Source organism: Schistocerca serialis, chromosome 1 (assembly GCF_023864345.2).
Source record: "Schistocerca serialis cubense isolate TAMUIC-IGC-003099 chromosome 1, iqSchSeri2.2, whole genome shotgun sequence".
Lineage (NCBI taxonomy): Eukaryota > Metazoa > Arthropoda > Insecta > Orthoptera > Acrididae > Schistocerca > Schistocerca serialis.
The window spans coordinates 636,110,019-636,133,693 of NC_064638.1; the positions used below are offsets into that span (position 1 = coordinate 636,110,019).

At 39.3% G+C, this 23,675-nt stretch overlaps 1 protein-coding gene across 1 annotated transcript in view; it reads right to left on the reverse strand.

The window, feature by feature from the left end:
* Positions 1-10,333: 10,333 nt before the first annotated feature.
* Positions 10,334-23,675, reverse strand: part of LOC126419837 (glycine receptor subunit alpha-4-like) — a 158,312-nt gene continuing 144,970 nt past the window's right edge. The window contains exon 9 of the mRNA XM_050087115.1: positions 10,334-10,543. Coding sequence (XP_049943072.1) covers positions 10,334-10,543 — 210 coding nt within the window. The remainder of the gene's footprint in view (positions 10,544-23,675) is intronic.

The following is a 23,675-nucleotide window of genomic DNA, read 5'->3' on the forward strand; positions in this document are numbered from 1 at the left end:
TTCATGTATGAAAACTAATAATGTAAATATTATGAACTATTAAATAACAAAAAATTCTTAATATTTTATTTGACATTGCATATGATTCCAAATAAACTTTACAGTTTTCATGAAATTAAATCAAGAAACTGACAAACTAAGTCAATATGTGGATGTTACAGTCAACTGAAATATCAACAGTGATTAAAACTGAGTGCCAGATTGAAACTCATGGGCACAGCATTTTTTTAACTTTTATTTTTTTTATTTATTTATTTTTTATTTTTTTTATTTTTGCAAAGCTTCTTATACCATTTGCATCTAAACATGCTTCAGAAATTTATTCACAGATTCATTTTCACATTGTATTTCCCATTTATCCAAACTCTACAGAGACAATTCTGAGTTCCCATTGGACTTGGTATCCTACCTAAGGGTAAGGCAGGGAATAACTAAGATACAGCATCAGAGTTAGTTTCAAAATGAAATTTCTGATCTGCAAAGAACAAGCACTGAATGAACCTTCATTATAGAGTAAAACACTGTGCCAAACCAAGGCTTTAACTCAGATTCTGCCTCTCATCAGCAACACTTGATTTATCAAATGATGCAAGTTTGTGGACCAATTCAGGGCTGCAGTTTACCTATATTTTTCTCCTAATTTACTAAACTCTAGTTTGACAGGATTATGGCTGTATATTTTTGTGACTGTACTGGTCAACGAAAAACATGACTGCCTACTGTGATAATTTTTGTGAATGGTACTCAAGTCCTGTGATTCAACAGTACTCTTTGTGTGAAAGATTCTTGATACTAAACATAAAAATTAGGCAAAGGTCCTGAGTGTGCATCTTGGTCCAGCACACAGTTTTAATCTGCCAGGAAGTTTCATAAAAATAAATAATTTTTTTTTCCAATGTGGTAGGAATTTTATGAAAATGAAATCCAATTGAAAAATATGAAATATTTTTATTTACAAGAATTTACAGTTTCTTTAATCAACAAACCAAATAAAAACCAGTGTATTATCACTATATTTGTACTATTTATTTGGCACTTTGTCCTTCAAATAATAACATGTATGATATTAAGGCTCCATATTTTCACAAGACCACAACCATAAATAAGGATTACCAACCTTAATTCCATTGCTGTATTTTTTTAAAAAGATTTAACATATTTAAATTGTAAAAACTGTAACAGATAACAGTATGACAAACAATCACATGAAATGCAGCTAAGTAGATTCATTATTATTTTCTGTTAAGAAAGGAAGTACTGTGTATATATCTGTGTTAAACTGCTTATTATACAAAGCTATATACATTTTTAATGAATAATGAAGTTTTTCAGTCTTTTTCTCACATCATTTGTGCATACTGAAAAAAAATTGCTGCTCTTTTGAGATCTGTACTGCATGCCAGAGTTATGTGAACATCTCAAAAATACATATCCTCTCATGCTTATCAAAAATGAAGTGCACTTGTCATATTGTATGACCCACAGTCAGCTGCTTTGTGAACAGTCTGCTCCCATAAATGCTAACAGTCCATTGGAACGATTATTAGAGGTTTTCTTTAATTTACTGCACTCTAATGGTCTAGCATATAATGATTGTGATGTGGAAACAGTAACTCCACTGTATATAGCAAAGACACAAAGACTCATAATTTATACACTGCATGATACATTGCTGGGGACTGTGCACAAAGGAATGCTGAATGAAGGAGACACTTGGCAAAAGCAGTTCAACTTGGTGTAATGATTCTGTATAGCTGATGATGAGCAACTGAACTCCTAGATGCAATATAGAAATAGAGCTGGCACTAACTGATAACCTGCACTTTTTGCATGAGGTAATAACTGGAAAGTAATTCATTTTTGTCAATTCTGAAAATGTGAACACTTTTTTTTTTAATTGACACAAATATTTATCTTACAAATACAGGCATTAAAGAAATTGAAAAAGACCAAAGTCTCCACTTTTATTATTGCAACAGTTTTGTTATTTGTGACTGATATAAAATTGGTCTGTGTGGAGTCTCTACAGTTTTCACAATTTGGCCATTTGATATAACAGAATGGACATTATACTATTTTCCAGATAACATGTAACTGTAAAATATTTTCTTTTGTGTAAAGGCACTATTTTTCCAGGGATATATACACCTGAAATACAGTAAGAAGTTTCTGCTTTTATAAATGTGAGTTGGTCTAAGAAACAGTTGGTGATATATGAACCACAAGGAAAGAAAAAATTAATACGTACTAAGCTGAACTGTCTTAATAGAACAGGCTTACAAAAAATAGCCAATTAAATCCATATGATATATTTGTATTATTACATCCTATTTTTCCTACACCAGTATAAAAATAAAGCTGACAAAGATAATATTTATTAGCCCATGACTAGATGCTGTTTGTTTCAAGATTAGCTGGTCTTTTCATACTATATTTTAAGTACTGTAGCTACCTAAGGTGAATGTTGATATGAGACACAAAGAAAACATACTTCTAATAAAAGGCTGTAATATGATAGTATCACATTTTTCTAGTTCATCTAGATAAAAAAATTAATATACCTCACCATAAGAAGAAATACGCCGATTTGCCTTATTAACTACAAAGTTTATATTAACTAGAAGTTTTTAAGTGGAAGCCACAAGATTATTACCTATAATTATTATTATTATTCAGAAAAATGTTGGATAGCAGTTTCTTTGGTGCAAGGTGAAATGGAAGAAAACTACGAAATACCCATGCAAATACGAGAATCAATTTTGTGCAACACAAACATAGTAAGCAGAATTAACTTTGAGTTAGCAGGTTATACAATTTAACTGAAAATCGATATTACTCAATGGAGCAAATCATATGCAAATGGGTTGCATTATTGATTGCAACTTTGTGTATTATCACGAGGAGGTCAGATCGTGAAAGAGTAAATGGTTTTGCCCATATAATCTTGACTGAATCAGTATGAGTCATGGATATATGTTAATTGTAATTATATTTGTATGCAACTAAGAAAATTTAGTCTCATAAAGTTAGTGAAATTATAAACCAAATTAGAATATAAGGAAAAATGATAAGAGAAAAATGGTAAAGTCCTTAGAAAATTAATTCTGATTGACTTATCAAGTTACTAATTCAAGTCCCAGAAACATCAAAATATTGAAAATAACTTGCAGATCAACACTCAAAACTTGAGAAAATAAATATCATAAAACTGCAGATACAAGACGGTAACATAACAAGGAAATTGCAGTGTTAACCAAGGTGTTATGAGATTTAAGAGCTGCTGCTGCTGCTGCAGCTCGTGTCTTACATGATTTTCTGGCATGGCACTTTGAAAACTGGTTCGAGAGAGTAATACTTATCATGGTATCCACTCTAAAAACATGCTATTTTTTTCTGATGAACAATTTAATGGCAGTGGGAACACATTTGCTTTTCTGTATCTTTACTTGCTTCAAAAGTTCTGTTTTCCAGGTTTGTTAAAACTGTGTTTTTGTATATGTTGTACAATATAGTTTTTATGTAATTTTTTTTACAAACTATCCAACAAAAAGTAAATACTCATTGTGAAGTAAGTTCAGCAAGAATTTTCACACTGGTCAGAAAAATGATATATGAGTTTTCTATGTGAAAATATTTATGCTGTGTAAAGCAATATTATAACTTAAATAGCAAAAACTTCAAATTCTAGCTGTTGAAAAGCAATGTTTGTATTCAGGTGCTCAGGAATTTCACCCACATGTATTGCCAGTCTGAGTGTCTGTCCAGTTTCAATGCTTACAATGTGTAATGGCTGCATTCCCAGTGGGTGACACATCATGCTGATAGTTTTTAATATGGTTTCTATTCATAGTTTAATGTCTAGTAATCAATAAATGATAGTGATGTTGAGTTATATATCACTAGCTTGAACACTGGAAACTCCAGGTAGGCATATCAATAATGTATTGACAGACAGATTGCTACTTCCGTAATGCAGGCCCGAGATGCTGGAGTTGGCGGTCATGTGTGCATGAGGTGTGCTTGCTTTTGTGTATGAATGGTGTGTGTGTTTCTCTTTTGCTAATGAAAGCTGTTGTCAAAAGCTTTATGTAAGTGTCTTTTAATTGTGCCTATGTGCAACTTAACATGTTTTCTTTATGGCAAGTAGCAATCTGTCTTTTCCTACATTGTAGATCACTGGTTTGATCAGACGTAACAGAGTGGAGTTTATGCTAATTACATAGCTATGAAAGTTTGTACAGTTGGCATTACGATTACCAGAAAACCGATGGCTGAAGGTGTGAAGTTTGGTTCAGTAAGTAAAGATGAATGCAGGTAGTTTCAAACAAACGAACCACAATAATTTTCACCCAGATATGCTAGAGACAGTCATATCACAAAGATTTTTTTAAAAAAGGAGTATTTAGTATCCTAGGAAGAAACCTCCAGTAATATCACTGAAGCACTGAGAAGAGTTGAAGACACAAATAAGATGTATCCTAACTCAACACCGATTTTGAAGCTTACACCATTACACCAGTGTACTGAAATTAACCATTCTCATGCCATTACTTGAATTCTCTTGAGTGAATGGTCACTGTAAAGAAATGGCCTAGAAAAATAAGAAGAAAGTTCTGAGAATTAAAAATCATAATATTTGGTAGCATTTAGTGAAGCAACTGACTGCACCAGAAGTGACTATATTTCGGAGGTACAGGAGGGAAAATTCTGGCAGAACGCGAATAATTCATGAGTAAAGGAGATCACTCACAAAGCAGCAGCAGTGTTGAGTTGTCGACATGTGTGTGTGCGTGTGTGTGTGTGTGTGTGTGTGTGTGTGTGTGTGTGTGTGTTTGGTGTACTCCTAAACTATATTTTAGTAAAAGCAAAGGAGCCAGAAGCATATATTTGCTTATGATACCAATATTGTCAAAATGACCAATAGTGATACAGTAGTATATAAATGGTAATTGCAAGCAGTATTTCAATAAATGAATTACACTAATTCAGAGAAATTCTGATAACCAAAAAATTTGTTATGCTGGTGATTTTATGTAAAGTTGTCCACAATGTCTATGCGCAGTTGCAATTGGAGATATATTTTCTACTGGAGATTTAGGTCTGCCTTTGTATACAATTCTTCTGTAATGAGTCTTTAAAATACACAGTGAAGTTCAAGATTTTGCATGACTGGAAACAGCAACCAATCTTTGAAACAAGATAATCTCTAATAATGATGACCTTCTTTTGATAGCAAAAATGCTTAAGGACCAATGAATTTCATCATTATTTAATTTGTTTCAGTGTGACTTTGGATATTGACAACGCTAGCTGAATGCAGTTTATCGTTCAATATTTATTTACAGTATTATATTTTTAATGGGAAATCCATTGTGTTCAAGTTTGCTGTAAGGATAAAAGTTAGGCAAGTGTCTTTTTTTCTGAAATTTCCGCGTGATCATGGGACCGTTACGGAAAAGCAATAGCATCAAGAAGAAAGCGTTAAATCGAAAAAAAAAAAAAACATGCGAAAGTAACACAAGCTTTGTACACGAAAACTCATTTAAAGTACTTTCTACGGACGATTGTGAAAGTTCAGACCTATACGGTGCCGGTTCTCGTGAACGAGGTGAAGAAGAAAAGGGCAATGTGAATAAAGCAGGAGAAGAAAATTTATTAACCGTGAGAAATAAGAAACTAAGCGCAAATGTAGACAGTGCATATGTCGTGCTAAAGTGTTTAATGAAACAACGCAAGCGGACTTCCAGACTGTAAACTGCAATACGGTAGAAAACTGTTTGTGTTTTCAGACAGCCATGGTCGTCGTCTTCAAATAAACTAAGAGAAATAACTAATATATGTTTGTGTGGTATAGTGAAACCGGAAACCCACTTGGTGGAATCAAAAAGCATGTGATATTTTACAACAATTTTTGATAGTACAGATCGATGAGAATGACCAAGGACGAAATGTTTACTTCATCCAGGAAGGTGCACCACCCCATTGCCTGGCTGACGACTGGGATTTCCTCGTTGACCGCTTTCCAGATCAATGGATTGGATGTGATGCGCCAATTGCATGGCCCCCACGTTCCCCAGACCTGATATCACTCGATTTTTTTTTAATGGGAATTCATCAAGGATATCGTGTTTTTGCCTCCTTTGCCGGCTTCTCTACCTGAACTTAGAGCAAGAATTTACGCCGCCACTGAGCAAGTTACTCCTGCAGTCCTACAGCGAATTTGGGAACAAACTGACTTCCAATGGGATGTGTGCAGGATAACCAACGGAAACCACTTACATCTTCAGTTCAAGGTAAAAAAGCTAGATGTGTTTCCCTATAAAAAACACTAAACCCAGCTCTGTATCTTCCAAACACCCTGTATGTGACAGCTCTCGACTGTTGAATGTAGACACAGACCCAGACTTCAAAAGCTGCGTATAGTGAGGAAAAAATCACAATTATTGCTCTGTAAGCACAGAAATTGAAAATGCATTCCATAAAGGCAGGTCATGATGTGATGTATAGAGGCTATTTTCTTTTTATAAGAGAGTAGTTAGCGTATGGCACTAAAAACCGTATTTCAAGGCAGTAATGGGAAAAAATATTAAATTTTTTTGTCATGAATGTTGGCTACAGCTCTAAAGCGATTTTTAAAAGACATGCAGAATTTAATATTGAGACTAACGCTGGTCAAAAGCGACGTAAATTAAATAAATGGAGCAAGATTGGTAACCATTCAAAAACTGCTTTCTCATTTCGACGCTCTGCCAGAGTAATGTCTTTATTCATTCTATTTACGAAAGAAGTTATTGAGTTTAGAATAAAATCCGAAGGAACGTTTCAATTTAGGTAGCAAGCTATTAGGTTGATGCATAGGTTGTAGCGTTTTTATTTTGCATGTTGTTATTCCGGTTGCTATGGGTTTATTTATTATCTTTTTTGTTTGCAGTTCACTGTGGGTGTTTGAGTTTACATAGCCGGCCGGAGTGGCCGAGCGGTTCTAGGCGCTACAGTCTGGAACAGCGCGACTGCTGCGGTCGCAGGTTCGAATCCTGCCTCGGGCATGGATGTGTGTGATGTCCCTAGGTTAGTTAGGTTTAAGCAGTAAGTCCTAGGCGACTGATAACCTCAGAAGTTAGCCGGCCGATGTGGCCGTGCGGTTCTAGGCGCTGCAGTATGGAACCGCGAGACCGCTACGGTCGCAGGTTCGAATCCTGCCTCGGGCATGGATGTGTGTGATGTCCTAAGGGTTAGTTAGGTTTAACTAGTTCTAAGTTCTAGGGGACTAATGACCTCAGAAGTTGAGTCCCATAGTGCTCAGAGCCATTTGAACCAACCTCAGAAGTTAAGTCCCTTAGTGCTCAGAGTTTGAACCATTTTGAGTTAACATATTATTTTGTAAACAGGAGATAGTGAATGCAACAGTGGAAGATAGGAAATGGAGTGCCAGGTGGAGAAATCGGAACGTTTCCGCCATACTCTTGTTTTAGTTCAATAGAGGGGTGACAGCAGTGGAGGTAACCAGAAAGAACTGCGCCGTGTGTGTGGACAATGCCACTGGACAGAGCACGGCAAGAAGATGGTTTTCTCGTTTTAAGGAAGGATGCTTTGACATTAGTGACTCTCCACGTCCACGAAGACCTTCGGGGTTTGGTGAAGTTCGTTTGAACGCATTAATCAATAACGATCCACGTCCGTGTATCGAGATCTGGCAAAAGTGCTGAACTGTCATCATTCCGCTATCGTGCGAGATTTGCGCCATTTGCATGCAATGGGGAAGATACAAAAATCGAGTGTATGGGTACCACATGCTCTAAGCGAAAATCACAAAAGTCAGTAGGTGGCCAAATGTGCATCTCAGATAGTTTGTCATGAATTGGTTCTTGAGCAACATCGACTGTTCCTATACTGTATCCTTACTGTTGACGAGCAATGGTGCATGTATGCTAGCATAAGGAAAAGAATGGAATGGTTGAGTTCAAACAAAGCAGCAACTCCCTGTACAAAGACCTGCGCACATCCTCAAAAGAAAATTTTATTTATCTGGTGGAACAGCGACGGTGTGGTTATTACGATTTGCTTCCTCGATGTGCAATCATCTTTGCTCACATTTATTGTCAACAACAGAGACGTCTTGCAGACGGAAGAACAACGACCAGTAAGAATGCGTGAAGTAATGCTACTCCACGATAACGCCTGCCTGCGTTCTGTGACAAAAAACTCTATACAGGCGTTAAGTTGGGAAATCATTTCGCACCCACCTTATTCATGTGATCTTGCGCACTTAGATTTTCATCTTTGTCGCTCTCTATCGAACAACCTCCAAGGAAGTTTCTTTCTGGATGTAAATACGTTTCGAACATGGCTCTACCAGTTCTTCGCCTAAAAACCACGTAGTTTCAACAGAGGCGGAATCGAAAAGTTTCCTCAGCATTGGCAGATTGTTGTAAATAGTGAAAGAGAATATATTGTTGGTGACTAAAGTCTCTGTTATTTGTATCTGTTGTGTTTATGAAACTTACGAAAAAACGTCACCAACCAAATACATCGCATAAAATTTATCTGAAAAAGATTTTCAGTGGTAAGCACACAAAATCGACATATTTCCAAGAGGAATAACGTAGTTAATAATATTTTTAAACAAAAACTTCGTCTGAAATGGATTTCTGTGATCAGCATGACGAATATATTTTAAATCTTCCTACAACTACACGATACTGTTAATGTAGCAAACAACATTTTAAAGAAAGAAAATGGTATTCTGTGGAAAAAATAAACTTAGTTAACGCTGCCGTGTCATTCTTATTGGGAAATGTAGGTGCGTCAAACAATTCTGTACCTGATTATTCTACATCTTGGCATTTCTTTTTTGTTTCTTGCTTGCCGGTACATCCACGTCGAAAAATTTTCCTTTTCACACATATTTTTAACGATGCGTCCATTATCATTATTCGGGAAGGAAAGGTCGAAGGCAAAATATACAGGCGACGTTTACGATGTGCACTATCATGATTTTAGATCATTGAGAAGAGCAGAGACTTTCGCATCTCTACTGGTGCAGTAAACAATGTTTCATGCAAAATCATTCACTTCGTTGTTTTGGTGAAGTCCCGTCTGAAGTCAGTGAATGTGATGACTTCGAACATGATACACTTTCTGAATTAAATGATTACTTAAGAAGCAAAACACGAAAATTAAAAAGGCTAAGATTATATTAAAAATGATTGTTCCAACGAATCTGGAAGCGATTTTTGGGTTTGTAAAGAAACAGCAAGAGAGCCATGTTGAAGCTCCAGGAATCAAATTTCCTGCAATAGTAAGGGATCAGACTGAAGCAGTAACATTAAGAAAAAGGGACAAGCATCAAAAGACTAAGGAATAAAATTCAGTAAAGCAGAAAAATGGTAATTATTACAAGAGTGAGTAGCAACAGATTACCGCTGAGAAGTATAAATAGGGGATAGAAGTATAGGCAGTCTACGAAAGCGATGGAATCAACTAAAGCTGATGACGAAGATGACATTTTAGATGGGCAAGATTAATGAGTTAAGTGTAAGCTCAGAGCATGAATGGAATAGTTCAACATTACACAAAGAAGGCCTTTCTTCAATCAGGGACCAATCAATTATTAGTTATAAAAATAGAATACAGAACAAAAATTGTATATGATTTGTGAGGGAGAACTGATTAAGCGGTTAAGAATGCAGCTCCACTACTAATTTTTTTTTGTTTTGATTTTTTAAGAATGACAACCGGAGATAGCCATGTCTCTTTGATCTAATAACTAGTAGTCGACGTTATTAAATATTACCATTAGAGTTTAAGTTATAAGTTAGCAGACGTATTGTACAGATAGTAATAGAACGCTTTGTACAACGTATTTTTTACGAAAAAAGATAATTATGACTTGTAAACAGATTTAAGCCTTAATACCAGTATTTACAGTTGATTTTCACTTACATTAAAGCGAAAAAACCTGAAGTTACGACACTTTATGAACATAGTTTAACGCCTTGCTTCCGTATTGAAAAGAAATACGAAATCTTTAAAAATCTGTTGTTTCTATTACCTGAAAAGCTCATCGGGAGTCTCAAAGGTTGGAAAATTCCTTAGAAATCACAGCATGTTTTGTTAACTACACAGTAGTCGACGTAGGTTAGAAGTTCTCTGACAACGGTGGTATCAGCTGCGGAAGCAATAAAATAAAAGCTATGTGATTGAAAAGAGACACACTCGTCCAAGCACAAAAACGGGCGAAGTGTAGAGGAGCTGAACCGTAAGCAAAGAGTAGTAACTCCACTGTGCCCTGTGCCCTTCGCACTACACGACTGCTCCAAACCTGGGCCCAGAGTCAGCCATTCATGCGCATTCGTGATTCGCTTACGTAGGAGATCCAGTACACTGTCGTAAAGAGGAAGAAGCACACTGGGAACAGCACCAGAGACACCTGGTCGACCATCCCACGCTGTGAGCCGCAGTACAGCACTACATATTCCGCCACTGCACGGAATTTGAGCCGTCCTCGTAGTTCAGAGTGCTCGCTGGACAGCACGTGATTCTCCTGAAATGATAGAATGTTGTGTAAGACTATGTTTCACCTCAATTCTGAAATCGTGTCACGAAATAAAAATTAACAGACGCTAGAAAACTGGATTCTCGCTATATTCAGAGCTGTTTGAGAGATTTATCGGGTTTTAATCCTCGTCAGATCGCTTATAATGTAAAATCTGTCGGCAGTTTTCAAACATCTGCTAGGAAAGAGAAACCCATTGGGAATAGGTCTAATAATCGGTGGATATCACAGATGACCGAATTTCACAATGATTCTATAGCGAGGTGGCCTGACATGCACTCGGTTCTTAGGCAAATGCTGGACCGGCTTGTAGTTTACAATGAGATGCAGAACGATAAACGAAACTTTGACACAAGACTTTGGCGCACTATGTACCCCACGTATTTGGTTCAAATGGCTCTGAGCACTACGGGACTTAACATCTGTGGTCATCAGTCCCCTAGAACTTAGAACTACTTAAACCTAACTAACCTAAGGACATCACACACAGCCATGCCCGAGGCAGGATTCGAACCTGCGACCGTAGCGGTCACGCGGTTCCAGACTGAAGCGCCTAGAACCGCACGGCCACACTGGCCGGCCACGTATTTGGTGTAGATGTCAATTCAAAGATGTTTTAGAATAGTATGTGCAGCTACATTACTGTGGCCATTTGTAGTATCCAAAGTAGCTCGCATTCGAAGCAGTGTGATACTACTACAAGAGGTGGAAGTTACTTAGTAAGAAACTGACAGGTTTTCACGACATTTCTTGCTGAGGGGTGGCGCCAGGGATTCAGACAGCTCTCACAACGATTGACGTTCATTCGAGATGGTATTCGGCGAATTTATCGTCCAGGGAAGTACTTCGAAGTCTTCAACTTTGTTGTTCCAACCGTTTGTGGACATCTGAACTTGTGCGACAAGATACAAGGTCTTACTGGAAGGCTTCATCGCCCCAAGCGGAAACAACGATCATTCACAAGTGGTCGTGAACTCTGTGGACGTATTCGCAACCTAATTTGTCAGTTGCTTACCAAGGATGAATGGTTCTCAGGAATGCTGCGAAATCATTCCACAGGTCATCACATATGTATGTGGCCAAAACGCTGTCCCGAGTGCTATAGACATTTTAATTTATTTATTATCATCCTTTGTATCATTTACATGATATAGGAATTGTCATAATACTGTCCAGAACATGCACAGCAGAATATTACAAATTTCTGTCAAACACATAAAATTAACATTATATAATATGTTGACAATTAAAACATTGAATTAATGGGTTGTTCTTTTACATGCCCTTTTAATATATACCGTATGTGATAAATTTATGTATATTTGGTGCATTTTGGAAAACATATTACTAATAATTTAGGCTTAAAATAGTATAAACGAGACATAGAACTGACAATGAGAACAACATGATAGTGACGATACAACGATAAGTTAGTGATTTAAGGATTCAAAATGTTCCTCTATGCTACAAAACATCTATTTATCATATAATTTTTTAATTCTGACTTAAATTTTACTTAATCTTCTATTTCCCTGATGCAGAGTGGCTCACATGTTTTTGGTTTTTTTTTGTTCTTACTGCATGCAGATTCTTACAGATACGTGTATTGTAGTCACGAAGCTCTGAATTTACACGTAAACTACTCAAGTGTTTTCTTGTATGCAGTAAGTTTTTCAATATGTAAAAAGATGGTACTGTAAGTATGTTTAGCTGCATGAGCAAGAGCTTGCAGTGTGTTTGTGGAGGGCTGTGTGTAATAATTCTAATGGCCCTTTTCTATAATTTAAAAACCTCTCTCAAGTGACATTTAGTTGCACCCCAGAATGTTATTCCACAGGACATAATAGAATCGAAATAAGCCATATACACTAATCTTGTACACTCTGGACTGCAAACTTTAGAAATTATTCTCAGTGCAAAACATGCTGAATTGAGTTTTTTGGATATGTATGTGACATGATCTTTCCAGCTCAAGTGCTGATCAATGTAAATGCCCAAAAAGTTTGTAGACCAGACTTTCTCTATTTCATGGTCACTCAATGATGTATGGTGATCATCCTTCTCATTTACTTTACTGTACTGTATGTAATTTGTTTTATTTAAATTGAGTGTTAACTTATTAGCGTAAAATCTACTGTTGCACACTCTTCAGAACTTTTTCAGCTGTAGTGAATAAGAATTTACTGTCATCACTTATAATTATGCTTGTATCATCTGCAAATAACATAACTTTTGATGATCTGTTGGGCCTTTCAACGTCATTCATATAGATTAAGAATAATGAGGGGCCAAGAACACTACCCTGAGGGACACCTACTGCCACTTTCTTAGCATCAGATATCCACCTTATTCTTTGCTTATTCTTTATTCTGACATGAGGAGAGTTCCACAACCTGATTTCTATGTTGGATATAGGATTCAAACCATTTCCTCCCAATTCCTCTGATGCCTATTGCCTCCAGTTTGTCAAGGAGAATTTGTTGATATACTTTATCGAAGATCTAGGTTGATTCCTACTACACATTTGTTAGTGTCTAAATTTCTAATAATTTCTCCATATAGGCCTGTTTAGCTGTTTCTGTGCTGTGACCTGTACGAAAACCATGTTGATTACAATTTAGAAGACTGAAAGTGTCATGGTAGCTTATGAGTCTAATTTTCATCAGCTTTTCAAAAATTTTTGATAGAAATGGAAGGAGGGATATAGGTCTATAGTTTTCTATCTTTCAGTTGTTGTAGACTGGTGGCCACAGTAGTCGTCAGGAAAATAAGCCAAGCTGTTTAACCCCGCCCCCCCCCCCTCCAACTCGAAAAATTCATAAATTCATTAGTTATTTTCATGTATCACACGTAATACCACAGATCAGATTGACTTCCAAATCCTTTCCTGCACGAAGCTATCATCCATCATTCTATCCATTTGTGACAATTTTGAATTATTTAATATATACTGTTTAAAACCCTCTCTGTTCTATTTGGCCTAATGCAAAATTCCGATTGAAATCGATTTGCTGCAGCCACTTGGTATTGTTTCAGATACTGGAGCATCAAGGCTCCTAGAAAATATGTCCAGAAATCAGAGCAACAAACACGGGATTTTCTTGCAATGGCACTGGCGTCGTTATCCCCTGAGGTTGGGAAAAGCGGTCACTATGTAAGACTTTTGAAAAATGCATCTCTTAAAAATATTTGATGTGATGCATTATAACATTTAGATTCAAAATGTGGAAGCTGAACATTCAATTTCCCATATGGTGGCTACCTGACCCTACCTTCCTCAACTTGTTCAACTACCTTTCTTGCTCAGACTCAACCCTGACAGACACAGCCCAGATGGCAGCTGAATAGTGCCACAAGTGTTTTACAGCAAACAGTTTAAGTCTTAATCTCTCAAAGATTCATGTTATACAATTTCAAACAAGCAATAATGACTGTTAGTACCTGAAATAGACATTGGTGGTCATACCCTGAAGAATCAAGCACAGTGTGTAAAAGTGCGTGGTGTACAGCTGGTTGCCAAGTTATAATGGAGTCAACACATTGATAAACCAGTCAAGAAACTCCGTTCAGCGTGTCTTGCGTTCAGTGTATCATCTATCTTGCATTGACCCCAGGCGAGAATGTTGGCTTTCTTTGCATAAGAAGCGAGCGGTCAGAATGTTGTGTACATCTTGTAGAAGCCTAAGGAGCTTGGAATTCTTAAACTGATTTCTGAATACATTTATTTCTTAATGGTTTTTGTTATTGATAATAAAGATCAGTTTCAACTGAACTGTGATGTACAGCATCACAACACAAGTCACAAACACATTTTTCACGTGGACTTTGCCTCCTACCCACAATGGAGTTATGTACTGTGGTGATAAGATAGTCAACAGTTCTAAAATAAAGCTAGAAACTGAGAATCCCTACGAATACGGAAGAAAATTAAAAAGATGCTTCATAAGAAACTTTTTCCACAAATTATCTGAATATCTAATTGCAGTTCTGTTAGCTAAATGGGTAAGGGTGTTTCTTATAAAGCTGTGTCACAAGTTAAGTATTATATAGGTCTCAGTATCTATGTAGGTAAGAAAAATATTTTCTTTGGAAAATACATGGTAATCAAGTAAATATACGGTACTGGCAAATAAACAGTAGTCATATAGTAAAAATGTCGTGTCGGCAGCTTTTTCCAAAGCAGTAACTTGTTTAGTAATGAAGCCGATTAAATTCATATACCATAAGCGTGAAATGCATTAACGACAGTTTATTGTTAATATACACTACTGGCCATTAAAACTGCTACACCAAGAAGATGACCTGCTACAGACGCGAAATTTAACCGACAGGAAGGAGATGCTGTGATATGCAAATGATTAGCTTTTCAGAGCATTCGCAGAAGGTTGGCGCCGGTGGCGACACCTACAGCGTGCTGACATGAGGAAAGTTTCCAACCGATTTCTCATACACAAACAGCAGTTGACCGGCGTTGCCTGGTGAAACGTTGTTGTGAAGCCTCGTGTAAGGAGGAGAAATGCGTACCATCACATTTCCAACTTTGATTAAGGTCGGATTGTAGCCTATCACGATTGCGGTTTATCGTATCGAGACATTGCTGCTCGCGTTGGTCGAGATCCAATGACTGTTAGCAGAATATGGAAACGGTGGGTTCAGGAGGGTAATACGGAACGCCGTGCTGGATCCCAACAGCCTCGTATCACTAGCAGTCGAGATGACAGGCATCTTATCTGCATGGCTGTAACGGTTCGCGCAGCCACGTCTCGATCCCTGAGCCAACAGATGGGGACGTTTGCAAGACAACAACCATCTGCACGGACAGTTCGACGACGTTTGCAGCAGCATGGACTATCAGTTCGGAGACCATGGCTGCGGTTACCCTTGACGATGCACCACAGACAGGAGCGCCTGCGATGGTGTACTCAAAGACGAACCTGAGTGCACGAATGACAAAACGTCGTTTTTTCGGATGAATCCAGGTTCTGTTTACAGATTCATGATGGTCACATCCGTGTTTCGCGACATCGCGGTGAACGCACATTGGAAGCGTGTATTCGTCATCGACATTCCGGCGTATCACCTGGCGTGATGGTATGGGGTGCCATTGGTTACACGTCTCGGTCACCTCTTGTTCGCATTGACGGCACTTCGAACAGTGGACGCTACATTTGAGATGTGTTACGATCCGTGGCTCTACACTTCATTTGATCCCTGCGAAACCCTACATTTCAGCAGGATAATGCACGACCGCATGTTGCAGGTCCTGTACGGGCCTTTCTGGATACAGAAAATGTTCGACTGTTGCCCTGGCAGCACATTCTCCAGATCTGTCACGAACTGAAAACGTCTGGTCAATGGTGACCGAGCAACTGACTCGTCGCAATATGCCAGTCACTACTCTTGATGAACTGAGGTATCGTGTTGAAGCTGCATGGGCAGCTGTACCTGTACACGCCATCCAAGCTCTGTTTGACTCAATGCCCAGGCGCATCAAGGCCGTTATTACGGCCTGAGGTGGTTGTTCTGGGTACTGATTTCTCAGGATCTTTGCACCAAAATTGCGTGAAAATATAATCACATGTCAGTTCTAGTATAATATACTTGTCCAATGAATACCCGTTTATCATCTGCATTTCTTCTTGGTGAAGCAGTTTTAATGGCCAGTAGTGTACTATGTTGACTAAGCTATTATGATGTTGCCCAATAAAATTCTTATGGGTGTTGTACTGTGTCACTGTATAAAATACTTTTAAATATGAACTTAAAACCAACATTTCGACAATATTACAACGCTTTTTCTGAGGGCAAGACTGTATTTGGTGGAGTCAAGGTGACTGTATTTAATGCAGGCGATCGGTGTCAATACGTCATTTTTTTAAAATTTTATTGGCCCTAAAATATAATATGCTAGTCATGACTAAAGGAAGAGTGTAGGAAATAAGCTATTCGAGGGCTAGCCGGTTTGTTAACGATTGGCGACAGTGTGCAAATCAGCGCTTAGCTTCTAGTGGACACGTTTTCTTCCTGGTGTGCGCGCAAGTGCTTTGACAGTTTTCTTATAGCGGTTTGTTTAGACCCTGCTGTTCCAAGTCAGCCCCTGGGACACGGGCGTTCGCGGGCGATCACAGTCTCGCCCGGCGAAAAGAAGATAGGGCTAGGGTGCCCGTAAGGGTCCATTTCACATCGTATGCGCCCTACTCCGCTAAGTTCCGCTTAATTATGTCTTTTGCTTCGTAGTGGCCGTGTGACAAAAATGGGTTCTGGAAGCAGCTAGTTGCAATTTTCGCCAAGTTTGGAAGAACGGTTTTTGTTTGTTGAGAAAGACGAGTTGCTTCAGTGTCTTGTGTGTCACAAAGTTCTGAATACGACGAAGAAGTATAATATTCAGCGTCACTATAGGTCTCTTCACGCGACTTAGTAAGATGAGCTGGACAGTAATACAAGAAAGCAACTAATTGTCACACTGAAGGGCGAAGTTCAGCGACAGGTAAATCTGACGCAGAATAAATAAATGTAACAAATGAGTACATACTATTTTTACTCAGTCTGTACAAGTATTGAGTTCGTTTATTACATACGTATTATGCAACTACTGTAGATTGCTGACGTCGACGAAGATTCAACTGATGCAGCGCTTTGAGCTAACTACAAAGTTGCACACATCATTGCAACAACCGAAACACCCTTTTCAATGGGTCCCTTTTTGTGAAATCACGCCTGCTCGCCGTCGTCGAATACTTAGCGCCAGTAGACATTATGAAATTTGTAGGAGTTTGTCTCTCCAAGCAAATGGTATCTGTTTGCGATATGGGCACGGTTTTGGAAAATCAACTGAAGTAGAAGTGCCAGACTTTTATTGCTTTTTCGTTAGCCCTTGACGAAACCACAGATATTGCTCAATTCGCAATTTTTGTGAGTGGCGTTAATTCGGAACTACAGGTCATGACATATTTGACACTGTCTGTGAGTCTGTAGAAAACATGTTCTTGCCATGGGACAAGCTCTGTTCCGTGGCAACAGAAGGTGCACTGCAAATGGTTGGGAGCCAGCAAGATTTTATGACTCATCTGAAGGAAAAAATCAAGATGCAAGAACTAAATAAAATGTTTGTACGTTTGGCTTGTATTAATATTTTTTGTTAATTAAAGTCAGTCACTCTGCAATGTCTTGTATAAGGTCTCGTCTTTAGTCAGTGTTTTGTGCGCAGTCCTACTTGTAAGCTGATTGCCCAGCCCTATCCACCTGTGACACTGCACGCACGTGTGCAGGCTGTTTACTCACTCCTGCCTGCCAGTGTCTGTGGGCGCCCGGCTGCTTGCAGTTGAGATCTCGAGTGGAAGCAGTGTAGTTTACACTGTCATGTCCGTGCCTGCAGCTCTATACTGCATCGTCTGCACCATTTGGTTCCATAGGTTAGCTTCAGTAGTGACGTCATTTTCGGTTCAGTAGCCAATGTTGCTATTCTGTATGCTACTGAGGCCTGTTAACTGTAGATCCGCCTGCCTATTTTTCGTCTACTGCACCAAGAGGTGGTGAAATGTCGGTAAGACTGTCTATTCCGTTGGATGTGCTTTGATTATGGAGATAATATGCTATTTTGGAAATATGGAATGGTTTTTAGTTTTGTCGTTTTTAATTTTGAGTTTAATGATTAGGTTTTATTGAAGGATGACTCGGACGCATCTGAGTGGAAAGTGAGGTCGTAAATGTTATTATGCATGCATTTCAGCAGAGAATCATGGAAGTGGACATGGTGCACATGTTGCTGTTACGAAGGAGGCAATAGCGATGGGGGCTCGAAAGGTAATTGAAGAAATGCGACGCCATTTGGCAACATAATCTGTGGGATGAGACAAACCACTTTGAAATGCCCAAAAGCAATTCTGTGGTGCATCGTCAAGGGTAATCGCAGCCATGGTCTCCGAGCTGATAGTCCATGCTGCTGCAAACGTCATCGAACTGTTCGTGCAGATGGTTGTTGTCTTGCAAACGTCCCCATCTGTTGGCTCAGGGATCGAGACGTGGCTGCGCGAACCGTTACAGCCATGCAGATAAGATGCCTGTCATGTCGACTGCTAGTGATACGAGGCTGTTGGGATCCAGCACGGCGTTCCGTATTACCCTCCTGAACCCACCGTTTCCATATTCTGCTAACAGTCATTGGATCTCGACCAACGCGAGCAGCAATGTCTCGATACGATAAACCGTAATCGTGATAGGCTACAATCCGACCTTAATCAAAGTTGGAAATGTGATGGTACGCACTTCTCCTCCTTACACGAGGCTTCACAACAATGTTTCACCAGGCAACGCCGGTCAACTGCTGTTTGTGTATGAGAAATCGGTTGGAACTTTCCTCATGTCAGCACGCTGTAAGTGTCGCCACCGGCGCCAACCTACTGCGAATGCTCTGAAAAGCTAATCATTTGCATATCACAGCATCTCCTTCCTGTCGGTTAAATTTCGCGTCTGTAGCACGTCATCTTCTTGGTGTAGCAGTTTTAATGGCCAGTAGTGTATATTAACAATAAACTGTCGTTAATGCATTTCACGCTTATGGTATATGAATTTAATCGGCTTCATTACTAAACAAGTTACTGCTTTGGAAAAAGCTGCCGACACGACATTTTTACAGGGTTAGCAGAGAGGTGGCCCATAATTTGGTTGAGGAAGTGCGGGCATGGGCATACATGAGAGACCGTCAAAGAGCTACAGCCATCTCTTTGGAGGTGACTAAATCAGAAGGTTCATTCGTTTAGCAAGTTGTGAAGTGTCTAAATCAATGGTTATTTTTTTCTTCTTCTAGGTTTTGACAGCTCTTAACACGCTGGGTCGTGGGTCTGATGAGAAGGGGGTAGGGGCTGACAGTTCAGCTACCTTGAGTCAGCCAGGTCTCAAGGGGCACTGACCTATTGTGAGGACTCTCAATGCGTCTGCAGTCTAAAGCAATAATGAGACCAGCTTGTCTGGCTGCTTCGGCTGTGGGGTGCTGTGTGCGCCATAGTGCGCCGTGCCGGATGCGCAGTCATCGGGCGAGCCTGCCCAAAGCTGTGGTCAGCAGTTGTCTTCGATTGGCTGTCATGAGGAGGGACGGCAACAAAGCACGTTCCCTCTGTGGTTTCTCAGGAGCCACATCAACTGGCTGCCGAACGGCAAACACCAGGAAGAAAATACGACTGCTAGAAGGCAAGAGCTAAATTGCACACTATCGTCAGTCACCGACAAGCTGGCTAGCATACGAAAAGCTTCTTTCCTATACTCCCCCTTCCATCATGACTAGCCTATTATATTCTAGAGCCTATAAATTTCTAAAGTACGATGTATTGACACCGATCGTCTGCATTAAAAAGAGCCATATTTACTTCACCAAAACCAGTCTTGCTCTGAGGACGAACATTACAATACGGTCAAAATGTTGGTTTTAAGTTTACAGTTAAAGTATTCTGTAAAATGACGTGGCACAACAGCCAGACCAATTTTAATCATCATGACACCAGCTGCAGAAGCTTACGTAGTTATTTCTATGATGTGTTTGTCTAATGTTAATGACTCCTTCTACATCTCTGGATATTTTCGCTCTTGATGGGATCTATGGGACATGTTGAATGAATTAAGGAATCAAATGTCAAAGTACATTCATCTCATTAGGCTATTACACTATGGCTTTCCAAGCAGATAATTTTTCTGAATTTTTGCGTTCCCTAAAATCAGTAGTTTCTATGTGCAATCAGTCTGAGTTCAGATTTTACCGTATAGTGATATTTCGTTGTCTGTCTCTGTAATGCTTTTCAGTATTTAATGTCTCAAATTAAAAGAAACGTTTTTAATTAGAAAGCTAAAATTATGCATGCGCGGTTAATATGATAAATTTTCTTTTATCATTTAAAGTATGTAGGCCTATTAAAACATGTAACTGCTTTGGCGGTCAAGTGAGCATTATTATTGTTTGAAATTTCCAAATGTTGGCTTCTGAGGAGCATACGGAGCCATACTGCGTGATCAAGGGATGTTGGATGTTGGTAACTCTTCGAAGCTGATTTAAATTTCACCATGATGATCAGTAATCATCGATTCCAAAACAATGATTTGCTTAAGGCCCAGTTTACGTGATGAATTTAGAAAATGAGGTAAAATCAAAATACAAATGCATTGCAAGTATAATAATTATTGAAAGTACTAAAATGCTAAACGTTACAAGACGATTCACTATCAGTCAGATTACATTTTGCACTGTAACAGTGCTTCATAAGCTTATGATGTTGCTACAGGAAACGTGGCTCTAAAATAATGAGACTGTTGCTGTGAAACATAAATTGTTTCTAGAACATAGATATTTAGTTGCTGCCTACCTAAATATATTCCCTTCCTCTACCCGCACAACGCTCCATACGAATTATCCATTGATGGAAACAGTACTGGAAGTTTTCTTCTGTGAGTTCCTTGACGACATGTGCCGCTTTTTCTTTAACTGCTTCAGTCTGGAACCGCGCGACCGCTACGGTCGCAGGTTCGAATCCTGCCTTGGGCATGGATGTGTTTGATGTCCTTAGGTAAGTTAGCTCTAAGTAGTTCTAAGTCTAGGGGACTGATGACCTCAGATGTTAAGTCCTATAGTGCTCAGACCCATTTGAACCATTTTTAATCACATGGAGTTTGTTCTTGGCCCACTGCACTTTGTAGATAAGTGATAAAATTAAAAAAGTGACGAATTTAAGTTTTTTTTGCATATGGGAATTCTAGAAACACAGACTAAATTCCATGATTCTGATCTTAGTGGATGTATTAAAGTTTTCAATTACATGTCAGTCTGCCATGTATGGATACTTCAACGAATGTTGAGCAGAAACGAAGGTAAGATCATGTGTGCTCCAAGAAAGCGTTATAGGATCTCTGTATAGACAAACGATTTATCGTAAAATGTCAAGAGCACCCTCAGATTGTCCACTGACGCAGCTGTTGTATGCATGAAAGTATCGTTGGACGGTCGTAACGAGACAATGCAATGTAATAAACAGCTTCTCTCTTTAAATGTAAGTGTATGATAGTGCCTATAACAAAAAGATAGAACTCAGTAATAGCTGATTAAAGGATTAACGGTGCACATATTGTGAATATTTAAGGGTATTTAAGAAACGATATGAAATGCAAGCTACACCTAAATTCATTATAAGGAAAGGTGGATAGAAGCCTCAGGTTTGTTGAAAGGGTTTTGGGAGAAAGTAACGCAACTGTAAAGCAAATCACACACAAGACACTACTGCGCCCAGTTATAGAGTATATTTCCAGCAATGGAAGTCCTTATCAAGTAGGCATGATTGCAGACATGGAAAGAATTCAGAGACATGCAGCTAGGATCGCAACGACTCGGTGAAGCCCATATGAAAGTGTAATGGATATGTTTGGGGAACTTAAATAGGATTCTCTTGAAGAAAGGTGACGTATTTCTTACGACACCTTGTTGGAAAAATGTAGAGAGCTTTTATTCGAGGAAATAAGTGCGATCATTTTGCTACCGTCATTGTATACGTAACGATCATGATAATACAAAATTTAAGGGAGCGTACGCGTACAGAGGCCGGAGTGACCGTGCGGTTCTCGGCGCTACAGTCTGGAACCCACGAGACCGCTAACGGTCGCAGGTTCAAATCCTGCCTCGGGAGTGGATGTGTGTGATGTCCTTAGGTTAGTTAGGTTTAAGTAGTTCTAAGCTCTAGGGGACTGATGACCTCAGAAGTTGAGTCCCATAGTGCTCAGAGCCATTTGAACCATTTTTGAACAACCATTCTCCCATCAGTCAGCACGCGAATGGAACAGGACGGAAAGTACCTGGCCGGCCGGTGTGGCAGAGCGGTTCTAGGCGCTTCAGTGCGGAACCGCGTGACTGCTCCGGTCGCAGGTTCGAATCCTGCCTCAGGCATCGATGTGTGTGATGTCCTTAGGTTAGTTAGGTTTAAGTAGTTCTAAGTTCTAGGGGACTGACGATCTCAGATGTTAAGTCCCATAGTGCTCAGAGCCATGTGATTTTTTTGAAAATACCTGATACTGGTGTGAAACAGACTGCACAGTGGCTTATGGAGTAGAAATAATAATATTAATCTCACTCCCATCTTCGTAGATAGGCGAAGGAAGTATCAGTTTGACGGTGTTCGATATAGCCAAGAGAGCTTAAGTGACTGCCGCTAGGGTGTGTGAAAGCAGTAACTTCTCCTTTCAGCGACTGAACGTGTAATTAAACGAGGTCCGGGCCACACCCAGCTCTGTGGTGTAATGGCTGAGGAAATTACCCCAGCCATCATTTATGATCCATAAATCATATGGGCTGAGTAATGGACGCTTAATTACAGAGAGCCGTCAGCGTCGTTGTACTAAACTAATTCTGAACCCGTGTGAATGAGTTTCGCAGCTGAGTGGACGAAAATAGATTGCGTGAAAGTTGGCTGGAGTCCGAGTAGCCAGCAGGAACCAGGCAATGTATACCAGGCTTCTAAAAAGAGTTGCTAGGAAAACACTTACTTAGATACACTTCACCCCACTTGACGCTTTCAACACTGTCTGATTTTTGTCAGCGGGAGGGGGTTTGGGATACTAACTAGTAACACTTATACAAAGATTCTGTCAGATTATTAGACAGCCTGATAGGTTGTGACGGTGTGCTAGAGCGGCACGCTAACCCATAGAATCGACTCTCAGTGGTAGTTCACTTATCGCGTTAACTATATAGGTGAACTTCAGTTCTGCCAGTACTACTCTCCAAGTTCCACACAAATGCTCCAGCGTACGTTACTTGATAAGTACTCTTGGGTGAAACGATATCGGGAAAAATAAGCTTACCCGTCAACTAGCAGCTGTTTCGAGAAGGAATCACTATCCAACATAGCCACACGGAGTGGCCGCGCGGTTTGAGGCGCCATGTCATGGGATGCGCGGCTCCTCCCGCCGGAGGTTCGAGTCCACCCTCGGGCATAGGTGTGTGTGTTGTTCTTAGGATAAGTTAGTTTAAGTAGTGCGTAAGTCTAGAGACCGATGAAAAAATGGTTCAAATGGCTCTGAGCACTATGGGACTCAACTGCTGAGGTCATTAGTCCCCTAGAACTTAGAACTAGTTAAACCTAACTAACCT